Below are 20,457 nucleotides of genomic sequence, written 5' to 3'. Positions count from 1 at the left end.
CTATAAACAGTACATTGCTCCCCACTTCCATCTTCATCCCAATTCACCCATAACCCATTCAGCCTTTCCCCATCTCAGAACCACATTCAGCAGGCTCAACAAGTCAGCTGTCTCTTCAGGCACACAAACACATAAATCTCCCTCCAGAACTGGCAAACTCACAGAAAGAAAGACAGATACAAAAACCCACAGAAGGAGACAGAGGCCCAGACGGAGAGAGAGCATGGGGGTTAAGGAAAAAGCTGGGGTATCATCATCTGCACCTGCAGTGGAGTAACCAAAGTTGGGGGCATAGGGAGAAGGGCCAAAGTAGGTGAGTATACAGACAGATGGAAAGAGAGAAGGACAGACTAATGGACATGTGAGAGAGAACTTGGCTGTGGAGAGTATCAGTAAGCACTGAAACTTCTCAATTTCTCTAATGCTCAATTGGTCTTGTTAGTCAGGTATTTGAAAAGGACCAGGTTAAAAACTCACTGTTCCACTGTATTTAAAATTCGAGGGGTGGTGGTATGAGGATTGAAGCCAGATCCCATTTTATAAGAGGGAACTTCATACACAGCTCCTGACACACACACCCTTGGGAGTCACCCCACATGTGTGAAACTGGCATGAAGGAATCATTAACATTCCCAGGCAATGGGAGTCTCCTTGGGAGGAGGTGGGGTGGAGAGAAGGAAGCAGCAATGGGACGTGAGCAGACTAGAGAGCCAGCTGACACGGCGTGGATCCAAGAGCCCTACATTTTAAGGCACTCAGGACATAGTCAGTTAGTCTTGGGCAAGCGCTTCAATCCCCACGTGTTTCCCATTAGACTCATTAGCAGCAAAATAGCAACAAGCAAACAGCATCAGGATCAGCTAATTAGAAAATATTCCATCAGTGTACAAGTGGACTGCAAGTGGGAAACTCTACACAGAGATGACGCCTACAGGCAATTGTCTCCAGAAGAGCTGCCAGGCTTAAATCTAGGGTTAAGATTGGGAAGAGAAGGCATAAAGAAAAGAATGGAGAGAGAAAAGAAGGGTCAGAAAAGGGAGTTAATAGGAGAAATGGATCTGTTGGCAATAACTGACAAGTATACATGGACTTGATCAAGCAGTTACACACACACACACACACACACAGACACACACAGACACACACACACACACACACACACACACACACACACACACACACACACCCCTTATGGCCAATATTCTTCAGTGCCATCAAACCAATATTTCCAGTATTGAAACTCCATTATGGCAAATGGTAAAGCTAGAAAGTTACAAGCATGCTTAAATAATGAGAATTTCTCTAGGATTCAAATGCCTAGTCTGGAAATCCAGGCTTGGATGGATCCATTTAATGGACAAGGAAGATTGGAAGAAATCCTGCTCCTGCCAAAGCCAAGGCATCCTGTCACTTCTTCATCTTGACTCCCAGCAGTGCCCCATTCACAATCCAACTGTCCTTTCCAAAAGGCTCTTTTTTTTCCCCAGTAAGGACCAAAGTGACTTTACCAACCCAATCTTCTTTATCATGTTGCAGATGGAGTAGCAAAAGGGGTAGGTTTAAGCCCTGACTTTACTACATGCCACATTTGTAGCCATTGGAAAATCACTTTGCTGCTCTACCTTAAATTCCTTCATTTTTAAAATGAGAAGGTTGGACTAATTGATCTCTGAAGTCCCTTCCAGCTCCAAAGTTCTGATCTTTTTTTTTTTTTCCCCATGCCTCTTTGATCTCTTCACACCCCAGCTCTCCTGAATCATTTAAGACTTTTGTCTTCTTATGATTAGCCTCAAGCAACTTTTCCCCTTTTTCATATCATCTGGATAAGGGCTGAGAAGGAAAAAGGAACCAGAGTGCAGTCAGAAATGACAGTCAACAAGCAGATTAAATCCCATGTACCCAAGCATAGAAAGAAGCAAGGAGAAGAAGAAGCACACACTAAATGTGAGGGTGATGTGGCTCTGAACTGGAGGAGTGATCATTATGTGAGTGGAGAAAAGGGGCTAAGTACATGTGAGAGAGATTAAATATGTAGAATCAGTAAGATTTGACAAACTGATTGGAAATGTGAGTAAAAGAGTAGTAGTGACCTTGATTGAAATAGGAAAACTTATGGAAAGGGGAAGCTTTGGGGGAAAAGATGATGTTTTGGATATATTGAGTTTGAGAGCTGCACTTCAAAATGTCCAACAGGCAGTTGGATATCATCAACATCATCACCATCATCATTGCTGGAGACTATAACTAGATGCATAGTGCTAAGAATAGTCTTTGTAGGAAGACAAACCTACAGGGAAAGATGATATACCAAGAAAGCAGGTGGAAAGAAAGAATACGAGAGAACAGTAGAGAGTTTTAGAGTACACCTGTATTTAGAGGATATAATGAAGATGAAGACACAGCAGAAGAGACAGAGGACAGCACCAATCAAACCCAGACAGGTAGGGAAAGTACCAAGAGAGGGGCAGGAGTGTCAACAAAATCAATATAAAAGAGAGTATTTAGGAGGAAAAAGGATGTCTCATGACATCAATTATTAGTGAGACAGTTAAGGAATGAGAGACAATCATCAGATGTGGTAATTAGGATGCAATAAACATGCATAACCTATATCAGATTAATTACCATCTCAGGAAGGGAGGGAGACATAGAATTTGGAACGTAAACCTTTAAAAAAAAACCTGAATGTTAAAACTATTTTTACATGTAATTGAGGAAAAATAAAATATTGTAAATTGTGGCATATGAATATTATAGAATATTATTGCTCTATAAGAAATGACCAGCAGGATGAATACAGAGAGGCTTGGAGAGACTTACATGAACTGATGCTGAGTGAAATGAGCAGGACCAGGAGATCATTATACACTTCAACAACAATACTATATGATGATCAATTCTGATAGACCTGGCCCTCTTCAACAATGAGAGGATCCAAATCAGTTCCAATAGAGCAGTAATGAACAGAACCAGCTACACCCAGAGAAAGAATACTGGGAAATGAGTATGGACCACAATATAACATTTCCACTCTTTCTGTTAATGTTTGCTTGCATTTTTGGTTTTTTTCTTCTCAAGTTATTTTTACCTTTTTTCTAAATCCAATCTTTCCTGTGCAACAAAATAACTGTGTAAATATATCTATACATATATCGTATTTAACATATTTAACATGTATGGGACTACCTGCCATCTATGGGAGGGGGGTGGTGGAGAAGGGAGAGGAAAAGTTGGAACAGAAGGTTTTGCAAGGGTCAATGTTGAAAAATTACCCATGCATATGTTTTGTATGTAAAAAGCTATAATAAAAAATAAAATTTTTAAAATATTGTGTTTTTTCATTTAAAAAGATGCAATCAAGAACCAATATTGATAAGCAAGCAACAGTATGAAGCCTTAGTTTGTTATAAAAGAACTGAAGCCAAAAAAAAAAAAAACTGAAGCAAAATGGAAGATCTTGCTGAATAACTTTTCAGAGAAATTTGAAACAGAAATTTGATAATCAGGTATAGCAAAATTTAACAGAAATATGGCTCAATTGAAGAAGAAATTAGAAAGTGAAATGAGATGAAAACCCATGATGACAAGAAATGAAACAAGTCATAGATTAATACAAAAGAAACTATTAAATGGTACCAATAAAGAAAATGGTTTACATTGTACAATAGTTTCAGAATGTGGAAGCCCAGCTTGCTTCCCATTCAGCCTTGAAAGCTCCTCCTTGAGGGTAATTGGTCCAAGTGAAGCAGACACTGCATCCCAGAAGCCCTATAATTTTGCCTAGGACCAAAGAGATTGCCAAATCAGTAAGAGGAAGGACTAACTTAAAAGGCATTATCTTTATTGCCTAATATCTCAGCCATTGAATCCCCTAGGATAATGAGACAAGCCATAGAAGTTAAAAAAAGATCGTAATGAGTTTATAATGTCAATCAATCTAGATAGAAAGAATAATAAACAAAAAATAGAATTAGGATAATTCAACAAGTCATGTTAAATAGGTTTAAATTATAAAGTTGCTAGAGAAGGTAATTTACTTCTTCAGCTACATAGTAGAATTATACATAATGTACTTTTGAATGCATAAATGTATTATTTTTTTTGTTTACTATTAGAGGCAACTAGATGGCTCAATGGATAGAGTGCTGGGCCTGGATTCAAGGAATATCCTGAGTTGAATCTAACCTTACCTTTGTGATTCTGAACAAGTCACCTAAAGCTCTGTTTGCTTGTTTGTCCTTTGTTCTTGAAGAAGACCATGACATGAGGGAGGGAATGTTATAACGTGCAAGTGAATTGGATTTAAGTGAGGGAGGGCTGTGCAAGGTCAATTGCCTCACTTTCCCCTCCACTGGATGCAATATCCAGGATGACTGGAGACAGCCCAGGATACAATGGGAGACTTTGGCTAAATTCTTCATTGGGTCTCAGTTTGGCTGAGGCTACATTATTCAATGATTAAGGATAGGTAGCAACTGAGGTAAAGAATCTCCTCTTTCACCCAGTCCAAAGAAATCTATATAAATAAATGAATCTGTGAGGGAAAGATCCTCAGGGCTTCTGACCAAAACTAAAATGATTGCTACTTACATTCAATCTGAGTCAATCAGGACCCAAACAATGCCTCTAGGCATTGATCTAGGTAGGGCCTCTTGGTGACCAGTTAGAATCAGATTGGTTTTGGTCTAAGGCCTAGACCTTAAGAAAGAGGGAATGGAGGGAAGGAGGGAGGAAGAAAGGAAGGAAGGAAGGAAGGAAGGAAAGAAGGAAGGAAGGAAGGAAGGAAGGAAGGAAGGAAGGAAGGAAGGAAGGAAGGAAGGAAGGAAGGAAGGAAGGAAGGAAGGAAGGAAGGAAGGAAGGAAGGAAGAAGAAAGAAACAAGGGAGGGAAGAAGGGAAGGAAAGAGTCTTCTAACTGATCAATTCCAATTGGTGGGCCAGCTTTACTCACAGAAATTATTTTTGTCCTTCATTCTCCAAGAGGATCGTGACATCAGGGAGATGATGCCATGACATGCAAGTGAATTAGATTGAAGTGAGGGAGGGCTAGGCAAGGTCCCCTGCCTCATTTTCCCTTCCAGAACCAACTGGATCCAGTGGCAAGATCAACATGACTGAAAATGACCCTGGATCCACTGGAGAAGGAAATGGCAAAACACTCTATTTTCTTTGCCAAGAAAACCCCATGAGCAGCAATGATCTGCTATGATCCATGAGTTCATGAAGAATTGGACATGCCTGAACAACAACAAATTATTACTATAGCAAGCATATCTTTTTCTCATTTAAAAACCAGTCAAATGGTTTGCATTATGATATATATATATATATATATTATGTATTTTAATATCAATGTAATATATAGATTTGGTATATTTCCAAATTATTTTCAGAGGACCGAAAGATTTTGGCTTGAAGGAGAAATTTAACACCCATTTCAAAGGCCTCTCCTACAGATGCTATAGTTACTAGTACTGTACTATAAGAGCCAAATACAATGTTTAATATTGGCAGTTGAGACTGGAAGTTTGAAAAACTGAGAAAAGGGTTAATGAAGATAGTTTGAGAGAAATGAGAGAGATTTCAAAAATGAGGAATATTTTCTTCCTTAGGAGATCTGTCAACTACATTTTATAAAGAAACATTATAAAGAGAATATAAAAAGTGAATCTGGAAAAAAATAGTTAAGAGTAATGGCTTGAGAAAAAAATGCAGAGAATATTGTCCTTAAAGCCCCTACAAACACCTTTAAATGATGCTATAAAGCAATTTCCGGAGCAGCAGAACCCACAAAAAGATGGGGCAAAATAATTTTCCAGCCAAAGTCAGCAGAAAAGTCTGTTGCACCTGGGTGAGAATGGACCACAATCCAGTGCAGGCTATGTCAGCACAGACCTGGCCCCAGCAAATCTGGAGTAGGCCTTGGGAACCACAGAATCAGCAGCAAATGCTTCAGGAGGTCTCAGCCCATAGATTGTAAAAGGGTCAAACAACTTATCAGAAGAGATCTTAAAGGTCTTTTTGCTGGTACTGGCAAAGCAACAATACTCTGTTCCTTTGTTCAACTTGAATCCAGTTTGTAGTCCTACTTGGCAGTCCCAGGGCAAGGAGGAGCACTGGCACACCAGAGCTTGCAACCATTATGGAGCAGGGACCTTCCTCATGGTTCCAGAGCAGAAAAGAGTGCTTTGATCACTCATAGACCAGAGCAGAGACCAGGAGAGGAGTAAACTCACCTCTCCTTAGATCACACCACCTTGGAAAAACTGAAAACATCCAAGTCCCAAAAAGTACCTCTGAAAATAGCTGCACAAAACTTCAGAAGCTTGGGACCGTGCACCTTCTATCCTGAAAGCAGAATCCTAATTTAACAAAATGTTAAAAATCAAGAAAAAGCTAGGAAGATGAGCAAACAACAGAAAAAATTTTCTAACCATAGAAAGTTACTATGGTGTCAAGGAAGATTAAAACACACACTCAGAAGATAACAAAGTCAAAGCTCCTACTTCTTAAGCCTCCAAAAAAAATAATAATAAAAAATAAGAATTGGTCTGAGAGCAGGGAAGAGCTCAAAAGGGATTTTGAAAAATCAAGTAAGAAAGGTAGAGGAAAAATTAGGAAGAAAAATAAGAATAATAGAAGAAAATCCATGAAAAACGAGTCAACAGTCTGATAAAGGAGAAACACCAAAATTAAAAAAAAAAAAAAAAAAACCACTGAAGAAAATAATGCCTTAAGAACATATTAGACCAAATGGTAAAAGAGGTATAAAAAATCAATAAGGAGAAAAAATGCCTTAAAAGCAAAATTATCCAAATGGGGGAAAAGAAAACAAAAATTCACCAAAGAAAAAACTCCTTAAAAATTATAATTGGTCAAATGGAAAAGGAGGTACAAAAACTCACTGAGAAAAATTATGCCTTAAAAATTAAAATTGAGCAAATGGAATCTAATAACCTTATAACAAATCAAATAATAAAACAAAACCCAAAAGAATGAAAAAATAGCATTGTGAAATATCTCATTGGAAAAACAAGTGACCTGAAAATAGATCCAGGAGAGATAATTTTAAAATTAATTGAATTGCCTGAAAGTCATAATCAACAAAAAAGAGTTGTAACATCATCTTGCAAGAAATGGTTGAGGAAAACTGCCCTGAGATTCTAGAACCAGAGGTAAAAAGAAATGGAAAGAATCTACTGATCACCTGCTGAAAGAGATCCCACAATGAAAATTCCCAGAGAAAAACATGGAGGGATCTACTTTCCTTATAAAACTACTTTAACTTTATATATATATATATATGTATATATATATATATACATATATATATATATATATACATATGTGTGTGTGTGTGTATGATGAAGAGGAGAGATTTTGCTTGTTGCCTTAAATAAACAGTATTTTCAAGAAGTTATCAATAATTAGAGTGATGGTTAGAGGTCACTCTGATATTCAGATGGTTAAAGCATAAATAATTATGTCTTTATGATTATTAATTATATTATTAGTAAATTGTATAGTCAGGAACTTTTAGATTCATCTACTCCTAGGTGATATATCATGATGGGAGAGGAGTGTGTGTATGCATATGGGCACGAATTAATCCCAGGGTTAATATTTTCTCAGTAAATGGAAGGCAAGGCCCTCAACTGAAAGAAGTAGGAAGCGGGGAGGAGATAAGAAAAGGTTGAATAAACTCTGTGGAAAATAGGATAAGAATCGAATAAGAGAATAAAAGGATTGCCTTATGGCAGTAAGGGCCCAGTTGAGATTATATGTTTTAAAGAGTACAGCAGATTTGAAGTGAGAGGACTTGAGTTTAAATTCTAGCTAGTGCCTATGTGACAATCTCATTGGATTTCAATTTTCTAATCTCTAAATCTATGATTTTATGATCTTTCTTTTGTCAGAATTCACCGTTTATTCCTCCACTCCCATCCACCCCACTCCCACCAACCAATCTTGGGCATTTGTTTAGCAGCAATTCCAAAGGAAGAATTGTCAAAAAAGCCATAATAACTCACTTGTTTTAAAGTTTGCAAACCATTGTCTTCACAATAACACTACAATATAGGGTTTTATATTTTCTCTCTTTTAAAGATAGAAAACTGAGACACAGAGCAGTAAATAAATTTTTCTAGGGTCACATAGCCAATAAGAGTCAGAACCAGGACTTGGATTCTGGTCAAAGCCCAAGATCAGGATACTTTCAGCTTCATAGATGCTTCCTTCTGCCCTCCTGTTTAGTGAATTAAAACAATGGTCATTTTTTCATAGGTTACAAAAGAACAATGGACATCTGAGGAAGGAATACTCAAGAAATCTGATTGCATACTAAGTCTGGAAGCCTAGAAACTAGCACTTGAAAAGGACCTGGTCAAAGATATCACATAAGAGTTTTAAGCGATGAAGGTGAAACTATAACTTTAGGACTTGGGGCCTTTTAAAACACATAGTAAGAATATAATATGCATATTCATTTTCTCAAATGAAAATATTTTAAAATGTGCCCTTCTGACCCCATCTCCAAAAATTCCTTTGGAAGGGAGTAGGATGTAAAGTACTAGAAAGTTAAGGAACACAGTTTTCCCACAAGCTCAGGAATGTCCTGCTTAAGAGAATTGGGGTCAACTCACGTTTGATGCACTGATTGGTGCTGTTGGCAGTCGTCCATCCTGGGCAACACCGTCCCCCGCAGACGTTCCTCCTGCATGAGCATAATGGTGTTAGGAAAAAGGCATTCTGGGAATATCTGCCTGAGGAGAGTACCCAGCTTTAGATAACCCATATCCCTTTTCCATTGCTGTTTCCTTCTCAAACAGCATACCTTTGACCTGTTTGGGCCATGTCAATCAAATTTTACCCACTGTATGAGGGCATCATGTAATAAAATGCTGAGACAAGGAAATGGGAAAGCAATAGAAACCATGATTTGGATTTTTGAGGTGCTTATTTAATGAGGGTAAAAGAATAAAGACCTATGTAAAAATATGAGAAGGAAGGACGGTAGGAAGGAAGGAAGGGAAGGAAGGAAGGGAAAGAAGGAGGGGAAGGAAGGGAGGGAGGATTTCTCTAAAGAAGCACTCTGAACCAGGAAGCAATTATCACAGTAAGCAAAGGGTTCCTTAACTTTGGCCTAGCTATGTGGAGTAAGGGATTCTTTTGCAACAAGCCTAAATCCCTAAAATCCAGGGCTGAGCTAGAGACCATAGGTTGCTTTGGGCAAAAGAAGTTCCCTCAAGGCAAGGAGTTCTTAACTTTTTTTTTTTTTTTTTTTATATCATGAACCTCCATTTGGTAGGTTGCTAAAACAAACTTATTCTTTTGGAAGTTTGATAAAGCCAGGTAGTAGAATGGATTAGAGTGGGAAATCATAGAATGAATGATCTGCACGTCTATTTGATAGAGGAGAAGGATAGATTCTTCCTCTGAACTAAGTGGTGATGAAGATTAACAGAGAAACTGAAGTCCTTTCTATCTTCCAACCTGCTTGGGTACGAGGGAGCAGAAAAGATGAAGAAATTAGAAATGAGGACGAGGCTAGAAGATGGATAAATGAATTAGAGTGAGGATGAAACTAGAGATACTTATTCCAGAGCTAGAAATGAGGAAGCCTATACTAGAGAAGGGGAAGCTAAGAGTTTAGAGGAAGATAGACCAGAACTTGAGATGAGGAGTTGAGAGTTTAGAGTTTTTCCAAAAGGAAGAGCTGAGACTGGTGGCCACTTTTAAACCTCTGTGGATAGCATGGGGGGAGCATCTGGTCCCACTTAGGAGTTTGTTTGACATTTGAGTGGACCCCAAAGCCTATGCGGTTTTTGGAGCCTCACAAACAATTCAAAATAAATTCCTTTCACTTAAAAAAAATCAATAACAAAAAAGGAGCCCCATTTCTGGCCTTCTGAACTAATATTATGGGGAGCTACCACCCAGGGAGCTCCAGGAATGTCCCCTACAGCCAAATCGCCCCTCTGGCCCATAGCTCAACCTTCCTGGATCAGACATTCCTAGCACTAGCCTCTTCTAGAAGCTTCCCATGCCCTCCAGCATTCTTCTTTCATCACCAAGACCTATTCCAGGAAAATCAAGTAGGGTGATTGGTCAGTCACACCTATTCCTGAGTGCTGCTTTCCAATACTTGGAAAAAGGCCCCAGAACCCTTCCAGAATTTCTAGGAACTGGGTAGAGGGGGGAAGAGAGGGGAAGAGGGGAGAATCTGCAGATTGTTGCTATTCTTCAGTCATGTCTGATTCTTCATGATCCCATTGGGGCTTTCTTGGCAAAGATGCTGGAATGGTTTGCCATTTCCTTCTCCAGTTCATTCTACAGATAAGGAAATTGAGGGCAAACTTACCCAGGATCACGTAGCTAGTAACTGCTTAAGGTGAGATTTGAACTCAAATCTTCCTGACTCTGGGCCCAGCACCCTGCATTATGGCACCACCTCACTATGCCACCTGTAGATCACGGTCCCCTTTTAATGATTACAAAGTGTGTCAGTGAGAACAAACAGAATTGGGTTTGTGGACACTGAGGACATAGAAGTGGTAGAAGGATGGGAGTAAAGGGCTGTGAATAGCACAAAATCCATTCTGAGAAGTGTACTGGGCCCAAACATCCCTCTCTTCTTAAATACTGATAACAATTGAGGAAATATGGCTTCAGGATTTGCATTAGGGAGAATGGTCATTTCCATTGATAGCCTATTCTTCGATGCTCCCATCGGAGAGCTGGATGCACCATGGGTCTGATCCAGACTCACAAGACTTATGTTCTTACAGTTTGAGGAAGAACAAATTTGTCCCAAAAAGCTCCCTGAAGCAGACAATAGAGCATCAATGAATTGAATGAGAATAAGAAGTGATTACTACTGTCTTTGCTTACCATAATAAACCAATAAGCTTTTGTTAAGCACCTAGGCCCCAGGATCACACAGCTAATAAGTATCTGAGACCAGATTTGAACTTGTAGAGATGAGTTCCTGATCCCAAGCCCAGTTCTCCATTCGCTGTACCGCCTAGCTGCTCATTGTTAGTCATACTCTGCACTTGATAGAGCAAATTCACCCCTTTAGTAAGGCTTCTACAGTCTGGTCAGCCTCTAGTTCTGACCACCGGATCATAGAGGGAAAAACCAGAAATCTAGATTATTCAATCATTTGCTGTATCACTTTTGAACTGTGGGATTCTGGGTAGATCACTTCATCTACCTCAGTTACCTCCTCTCTAAAGGAGGACATTGGACAAGATCTCCAAAATTCAAAAGTCACCAAGTACTAGTACTTGGCCAGAGTAACCAAGAGAGAGTGGCAGTTCCCAATTTCACCACCGGGTGGCGCTTAGATTTCAATGCTAAGTAGCTAGGGGCAAACATTGATCAACCTGTCTCTGTATCATAATTCACAGTGGACTTAGGAACATAGTATCAAACACTTGGAATTAGAAGAAATTTTGGAAATCTAGTCTAAAACAAGCTCCCTTTGCAGATGAAGAAAGGAAGGAAGGTCCAGGAGAATGGCAACCTTCTCAAGATCACACAGGGTATGACAGAAAGGACATGTTAACGCAGGATCTCTGACTCCATATCTCTTTCCATTGGATGGGGAAGATATATGAAGTAACAAGATCCCTCCACTCAGGCCCCCACAGGCCGGTAGAGAGTTATAGACTAGAACTGGGAGTTAAAAGCCTTCTCCTTCACCAAGAAGAACAGGCTGATATGTCCCTGTGTACATGTGAGGTACTTTAAATAGTGGATTGACTTTACATGAAGTCGCTGTATAGGCACACATTCACTGCATCAGATAAATTTTCCTAAAGTATCACGTTTTCATTTTTGGTTCTCCATACCTAGAATACTCTCCCTCCTCACTCTGCTTCATGGCTTTTTTCAGGTCTCAATTAAAATCCCACCTTCTACAGGAAACCTCTTCCAGATTCCAAGAATGCTAGTTCTTTTTCTCTGAAATTATCTCCAATTTATCTTGCCTTTCATTTGTCTGTCCATAGCTATTTGAATATAGTCTCCCTTCACATATTACAGTGTCCTTGAGAGGACTATCTTTTGCTATTCTTTATGTTTAACATAGTGTTTATCAAATAATAATCAACTGACTGCTTCTTGCTTCAGTCAGATTGGTCTTCTCACTTGTGTACTTTTACTGATATCATCACCCCTTTGTGGAATTTATTTCCTCTCCCCTTCACTTACATCCTTCCTTTTCTTTAAGGTCTAACTCAAGTCCTGCCTCCTCTCAACTGTTTCTCAATGATTCCAGTTCATAGTGCTCAATCCTTTCCTTGAACTCCTATAACATTTTCTCCTAAAGAACAAAAAGGGTCATTTATCAAAGGCCATTGGCAATGTTTGTTGTCTTTGCAAGTTTTTGCTGCATTCTCCCAAATCTACTGTTAGATCTACAGGTCTGTGATCTGTAACTCAAACATTTTGGCATCCTCAGGACATTCCTCAAGCTTGAAGTGATTTCTCTACTTCAGATCTCTTTATTCTGCTTTTCATATAATAACTTTTATTGTAATTACCTGTAAACATCAACCCTCCCACTAATTGTGAAAGCCTCAAGGGCTATACCTTGTTGCATCTTTGAAATTCTTAAGCACAATATAGGTGCTTAAGAAATGTTTTTGGAACTGTTGAATTTGTGGAAGCTCATCCACACTCAAAAACTTTGTTACTAGTAAAGATCATGAGGAGAAACATGAATCTGCTTTTAAAAGCCATACTATCTAAATGTCTACTGGCTACATAGAGAAGGGTCAGAAACAGGAACAGGGGGAACCAATGTGGATTATCAATATTGATTCAGATTATTGCTTTAGTATGTTGTTGAATTGTTTCAGTTATATCCAACTCTCTGTGACCCCATTGGGGTTTTCTTGGCAGAGAAAATGGAATGATTTGCCATTTCTTTCTTAGCTCATTTTCCAGATGAGAAACTGCTGCAAACAGATTTAAATGACTTGCTCAGGGTCATACAGTTAGTAAGTATCTAGGGCTGCATTTGAACTCAGGTTTTCCTGATCCAGGACCCGCACTCTATGTGTCCTGTGGGAAGGGTGAGGTGGGGAGCTAGCCACTCTAGGCCTCAAATGTCTTCATCTATAAAAGAGGCAATAGTAATAGATATTCCCTGAGATCTTTCCACCTCCCTCATTTTACAGAGAAAAAAACTGAGGCCCAAAGAGTTTAAGTGACACTCCAAATCATATGGGTAATATAGTTAAGATTCAAATTCTGGTCCTCTTGGCTCAATACTCAGTTTTCTACTGAATCACCTTTCTAGTTTCTCTAATTCCTATTCCATACTCTCATTTCCCAACCCACCCAACTTGCCTCAGAGCTTCTGGTAGGTGGTAGGAAGTTTGGAAGAAACTTATCTGAAGGATGTGAGGAAATTGTAACAGAGAAATACTAGAAGAAACATCCCACACAATCCTGTTAACAAATGAGTGAGTGCCATATCTATACTGGCAGGACAAAGCTGATTTGTTAAAATATTGTCTTCTATATAGGCAAGCTGCATCATGTATGTATGTGTTATACATATGTGTATAGATAGAAAAATGGATAGCTAGGACACATGCCTATGCAAGCTATTGTTGTTTCGAGTAAGCACAATTGGCAGACAATGGTTTGTGGTTCTCCATGGAAATACAACTACAATCAAGATCACTGACTTAGTCCACCCGATCCTTGGGGCCCAATGAAAGGTACAAAATACTCGGGCAAAGAGAGGGATGGGGACATTCCTGCTGGTGTCCTTTGCCAGTTGATCCCTTTCCCTGCTGCTCTCTACAGCACTGCCAATAACCATGAGTTCGCCTCAGGAGGCACCTGCTTGGCTCTAGGCACTAGCCAGGCACACAATTGTTCAAAAAGTGCTATGCATTTACAATCCAGGCAGGAGGAGGAGATCACAGGACTGAGCCAGGAGAAACCTAGAGCTGCTGGTGGGAAAGCGAAATTGGGAGGCAGGAATCAAAGAGGGGTGTTACCTTGGGAAGATGAATGAGAAGAGGGGAATTTGTGTTTATCAGTGTATGTTTCTTAGGGACAGCTCAGTTTCACAAAGAGAATTCTGGAGTATAAGCAACACACACACACACACACACACACACACACACACACACACACACACACACACACACCCCAAATCTAAAACCTATCGCTCCAGACTTCTACCTCTTCCCAATTACTAAACTCAGTCAGGAATTTTCCCGCGTCCCCTCCCCCACCTCCGTCTCATTCATGTATCCAGTCCTCTTAAACATTCTCAGACAAACCCACGAGTTCAAACAAACACTTAAACTTCCCTTCAGAAAACGAGTCCCGGAATTGGATCCGTCTCTTTTCCTAGCATTTCCAAGGCACTCCACCTGCCAGTGCCGCCCTCCAAACCACTTCTTCCCCTTCCTCCACCCCAGTCTGGTCCCCGTTCTCCTTTCCTACACATTCCCCGGGGAGCACTGCTCCGGGATTCGGGCACAGCACACAGATGTGAATCCCGGTAAAGAAAACCTTCAGCATCTGGTTCGTCCTGCCCGCTACGACGAGACACTCCCGGATCTGGGGGCACTTTTCCCCTTAGCCCGAGGACTAAGCCCGAGAAGTCCATTTCCCCATCTGAACTGCGGGTGTACAAACACTTCGGGGTTAAGAAAGATAAATTAGAGAGGAGGAAGAAACTGAGGGCGGCATAAAAAAGCTGAGCTCGGACAAACGAAGAGGGGCAGCTCAAAGCTCGCGTCCAGTCTAGACGGACAATAAGAGAGGGTAGAGAAGGGCAGGAGTTGATAGTTGCCCCACCGATCTACCTATCTTGTTATAGATCCATGTGTCTAGACGTCTATCAATACCTGCTCCTCCCCAGCCTCTTTCATATAGATGTCTGAGGCATATACAATCCAAACAGCATACATGTACAAATAAACACATATACCTATAAATACACAGAAAGTGATATACAATCTTGGTAATGAACTTCCCGGCAGTAGTGAGTACCCCCACACGCACACACACGCCCTCTGGCTTACCCCATCAGTCGCCCGCGCGAGGAGGGCGGGGGCGGGGGCGCAGCCCGGACTCTCTGCCCGGTCCTAGGGCGCTGAAGAGCAGAGGCAGTCCTGGCCAGAGGTGGGTTCTGCTGTCGGAGGGTAATCGCAGACATCTGGACAGGTGGCAGGACTCTACGAGTCTGCTGTGTTCGGAGAGGCCTCCTGATCTCGCCGTCGGTTGGGTTCCTCAGGTGTCCCCAAACCGGCTGAGGTACATCTCCGTGAGGCTGGCTTGGACCAAGCCCTCCTTGCTCCCGGAACAGACTATACACCTTGCCTGCAGTCGCACCGGGATGATTGACCCCAGGTCGCCGAAGGCGGCCCCGGTCCCTGCCTGAAGGCTCGTACCTTCCCACGAGATCCCGCTGGGCATCACCCACACCCACAAAGAGAGCCAGGGTCAAGGGCAGAAAACTCCTCCAGTAGCTTCCCATGATTGGCCTCGGGCAAGAACTCAGCGGACTACTAGCCGCAGCGGCCACATGTAGCGCCCGGAGCAGCTGCGCGCCGGGCTCCCGGGCTCCTGGTCTCCCCGGGCAGGAGATGCTCGCCTTGCAATTCACTTTCCACCCAGCAATTTCGGTCCCAAACCTGCCTCTCGATCGGGAGCTTGGGGGAAAGCTTTGGTCAGTGCCGGGATACGGAGAATTCTCCCGGACTCAGACCTGTTCTTGACCTCGCGTTCAGCCCTGTACCCCCGGCCCACTCTGAACACACAGCTGGTCTCTTCCCCCTGTCACTGCAACCTCGGGAGGGGATGTGGAGGGTTTTATTTTTGGAAACCTCCCACTTTTTTTTTTTCCAGTCTCTTTTATCCACACTATTGCCCCCTCCTCGGAGAGACGGCTCAGCCTCCTCATTACGGGAGAGAGGGAGGAATTCCAGTAACACCCACTTTGGCATCGCTGAGCGTAGGAAAGGCGGAGGGGGATTAACCCCTGAAGAGCAGGGAACCGGCGGGTCCCCTACTCCGAGAGCCCTCAGGGGAGGGAGGGTCTGGGCAGGTTGTGGGTTCAAGTGCATCTCTCACCTGTTCTAGTCATCCCTGGCTGGGTTTTTTCCCTCCTTCTTTGACCCTCACTTTTCCTCTCTCAGGGGCTAGTGGAGAATTGTGGTGGCGCCTGAACGCACCTTGAAAGGATTAGACGGGTCCAGCGCCCGAGATTCAGAAACTACTGCAAACTACAATCTCCTCCGATAGGGCTGACTCCACTCATGCCTAGTGCCACATGCCGCGCGTGGCTGGAGGACAGTCCAGAACTCTCTTGCTTCCGCCTTCCCCTGGGGCATAAAGGGGCTTTTAGATGACTTGCACAGTATGCCCCCTAGTGGAATTAATCTAGCTCTTCATTCATAGCGTTTTAAATGATCAGCCACAATCATGTCTTGTAACCCCTAACATTAGAAATTCTAAGTACTTTCCCATTAGGAATTAATTCATCTGATCCTGTTCAAGTCTCTGAACCCTCAGTCACTGCGATCTACTTATGATTGTCAGTCAGAAATGTATGTGTTGTATGGAGTGAGGAATGGAATGGGTATTTCCATTTTTGTAGTGCCACAAAGTCATATAAGAAGTCAGTGACAAAATGGAGGAAAAAATTCAGGCTCCTAATCATGAGTTTTCCTTGTTTCCTATCCTGCTTCCCCTCTCCAGATGGAAGTAATGTCCTCTGAGCTCCCACAAGCTAGAAGTCTCTGTCCTCTGAACTAACTCCCTTGGTATTTTATTCATGTTTCATGTGGTACCTATCATACTCTACCTTGTATCATATTTAGAGTATGTAATTTCCCTTCTAGCTTATAAGTTTCTTCTATGTGCAATTCTAGTTACACTACCCTGACATACTATTTCTGGATTTATTTCTTTCCCACCCTGAAAAAAAGTTGTAGAAAGGACACTCGTGTTCTAAAAAGGGAGTATGGGGCTCAAAAAGATCAGGGGGGACAGTGGATAAAAGAAAGGTAGCAAATATTGGCCAGAGCTTACAGTAGCATAGATAATTAATTACAATGTCTTATCCCTGTTGATTGTCTCTCATTTATACTGTGTATATATACATATATATCTACCTACCTATATATCTTGTTTGTACATAGTTGTTTGCATGTTACTTCCCCACTAGACTGTGAGCTCCTTAAAAACAAGGATTGTCTTTTGACAATCTTTCTTGATATCCCTAGTAATTATTATAGGGCTTGGCATATAAATATTTATGGATTGACTGTCCTTTCCTTCATAATAGGAGGGGATAGATACTCACATTCATAGTATAATTGACTTAAAAGCTAGAAGTGACCTTAGGGATCATTTCGTCCCATCCCCAAATCTTCAGATCAGAAAACTGAAGAAATGGAAACATAAGGTCTCTGAACCTAGGTTGGTTGAGGGGTCAGGAGGCACAGGAGGCCAAAATGGGATTTAGGAATCAGTGGAGATTTTTAAAATAGTGAAATGCACTATTGTGGGTTAAAAGATGTAAAGAGGGGAATAGGAAGAAAAGAGGGAGCTGGGATGTTGTCATGATAAAAAATTTAGGAGGGTTTGGAATACCAAAGTCTAGTACAAGGAAACAGAGGGCACATTATAATAGACTAAAGCAAGTCAGCTTTTTTTTTTTTTTTTTAAACCTTATCACCCTCAAAATGCCAGTAGCCTTGATATTTCACCTCATAAGCACCCTTTTTATCTCTGATTAGAGGTTGGAAACACAAACTCCAAAACCTCCATCTAAGAAGGAAGCACTGCTTAGAACATCCCATTTCTCATTTGGCTTTATTACTTGGGAACTTAACTGGTTTTCCCCCGATTTGGGCACCTTTTCCAGCCACCTCTTCCACCAGTTAACTCCTTTTTGAGCTTTTGTATTGTCTTCCCCTATTAGATGATAAATTTTTTTAGGTCAGAAGTATACATGTGTATACTTCTGAGCTGTATAAATATATATATTTATAGTTGTATTCCCAGAACTTAGCACAATTCCTGGAAAATAGTAGGCACTTAATTCTCCAATTGATAAATAAATGGTCAAAGGATATGAACAGACAATTTTCTGATGAAGAAATTGAAACTATTTGTGGCCACATCAAAAGGTGCTCTAAATCACTATTGATCAGAGAAATGTAAATTAAGACAACTCTGAGATAACTACTACACACTTGTGAGATTGGCTAGGATAACAGGAAAAAATAATGACAAATGTTGGAGGGGATGTGGGAATGGAACACTGATACATTGTTGGTGGAACTGTGAACAGATCCAACCATGTCTGGAGAGCAGTTTGGAACTATGCTCAAAAAATTATCAAACTGTGTGTACCCTTTGATCCAGCAGTGCTGCTATTGGGCTTAATATCCCAAAGAAATCTTACAGGAAGGAAAGGGACTCACATGTGCAAAAATGTTTGTGGCAGCTCTTTTGTAGTGGCAAGAAACTGGAAATTGAGTGGATGCCTATCAACTGGAGAATGGCTGAATAAATTGTGGTATATGAATGTGATGGAATATTATTGTTCTGTAAGAAATGACCAGCAGGATGATTTCAGAAAGACTTGGAGAGACTTTTATGAACTGATGCTGAGTGAAATAAGCAGAACCAAGAGATCGTTATACATAGCAACAAGAAGACTATGTAATGATCAGTTCTGATGGACATGGCCCTCTTCAACAATGAGCTGATTCAAACCAGTTCCACTTGTTCAGCGATGAATAGAGCCATCTACACCCAGAGAGGGTACTGTGAAAACTGAGTGTGTATCACAACATAGCATTCTCACTTTTTCTATTGTTATTTGCTTGCATTTTTTTTTCTTTCTCAGCTTTTCTTTTTCTTCCTTCTTTATCTGATTTTTCTTGTGCAACAAGATAACTGTATAAATATGTACATATACATTAGATCTAACATGTATTTCAACATATTTAACATGTGTTTGACTACCTACCAGCTAGGAAAGGGGGTGGGGGGAAGGAAAAGAAAATTTGGGACAAAAGGTTTTGCAAGGGTCAATGTTGGAAAAATTACCCATGCAGAAGTTTGTAAATAATAAGCTTTAATAAAAAAAAAAAAAAGAAAATAGAAGGCACTTAACAAATGTTTATTGACTGAACTGATTAAGGGGATATAGGATGGTGGAAGCTGGTGAAAAGCACTGAAACCCTGGTAGAAATTACCAAACTTAGCTAGTATAGGACCAGGCATTAGGAAAAAGGAACTGGAGATTAGTTCAAATTCATGCTGGTAAGATGACAGAAGCTAGGAATCTGACAACTAGCTGATAATCAAACCCCCCCATCATCAAGAAAAGGGCTTTTTTTACATCTGTCTTATTTTGACTCAAGGGATTTTGAGCTTCCCTGGGGTTTTATCCCTTAATAGAGTGGAGAGGCTATTGAGCTCTTTAACCCTTGAGCTAATTCCTTCCTTCTTTCCTTCCTTCCTTCCTTCCTTCCTTCCTTCCTTCCTTCCTTCCTTCCTTTCTTCCTTCCTTCCTTCCTTCCTTCCTTCCTTCCTTCCTTCCTTCCTTCCTTCCTTCCTTCCTTCCTTCCTTCCTTCCTTCCTTCCTTCCTTCCTTCCTTCCTTCCTTCCTTCCTTCCTATTTTGACTTCTAGAGATAGAATAAAGTAATGAATAGAATACTGGACTTAAAAGTCTTGAAAAGGAGTATTTTATTTATTTTTTTTTAAATGAAAGCTTTTTATTTTTAAAATATATGCAAGGATAATTTTCAACATTCACCCTTACAAAATCTTGTGTTTTAATTTTTTCCTTCCCTTCCCCCTCCCCCCTCCCCTAGACAGCAAGTGATCCAATATATGTTAAACATGTGTGATTCTTTTATACATATTTCCACAAATATCATGCTGCACCAGAACAGTCAGATCAAAAAGAAAAAAAAATGAGAAAGAATGCAAAATATAAACAAACAACAATAAAAAGAGGGGAAAATACTACATTGTGGTCCATATTCAGTTCCCACTGTCCTCTCTCTGGGTGCAGATGGCTTTCTTAGTCACAAGATAATTGGAGCCGGCCTGAATCATCTCATTGTTGACAAGAGTCATGTCCATCAGAATTGATCATCTCATAATCTTGCTGTTGCCGTGTATAATGATCTTCTGGTTCTGCTCATTTCACTCAGCATCAGTTCCTATAAGTATTTCCAGGCCTCTCTGAAATCATCCTGCTGATCATTTTTTAGAGAGCAGTAATATTCCACAGAATTCATATACCATAATTTATTCAGCTAGTCTCCAACTGATGGGCATCCACTCAGTTTCCAATTTCTTGCCACTACAAAAAGAGCTGCCACAAACATTTTTGCACATGTGGCTCCTTTTCTCTGAAAAGGAGCAGTTTAAAACATTTTGAAAGTGCCTATT

General features: G+C 40.7%; 1 protein-coding gene across 1 annotated transcript in view; it reads right to left on the bottom strand.

The window, feature by feature from the left end:
- The window catches only part of LTBP2 (latent transforming growth factor beta binding protein 2), a 184,549-nt gene extending 168,247 nt beyond the window's left edge, over positions 1 to 16,302 (bottom strand). The window contains exons 1-2 of the mRNA XM_074290027.1: positions 15,058 to 16,302; positions 8,641 to 8,711 (exon numbers count right to left, since the gene is read on the bottom strand). Coding sequence (XP_074146128.1) covers positions 8,641 to 8,711; positions 15,058 to 15,512 — 526 coding nt within the window. The 5' untranslated portion in view covers positions 15,513 to 16,302. The remainder of the gene's footprint in view (positions 1 to 8,640; positions 8,712 to 15,057) is intronic.
- Between the last annotated feature and the right edge of the window lie 4,155 nt (positions 16,303 to 20,457).

This window comes from Sminthopsis crassicaudata, chromosome 2 (assembly GCF_048593235.1).
Source record: "Sminthopsis crassicaudata isolate SCR6 chromosome 2, ASM4859323v1, whole genome shotgun sequence".
Taxonomy (NCBI): Eukaryota; Metazoa; Chordata; class Mammalia; order Dasyuromorphia; family Dasyuridae; genus Sminthopsis; species Sminthopsis crassicaudata.
Note: the sequence above shows the minus strand (reverse complement) of the source record. Positions and strands in the feature narration are given on the sequence as shown.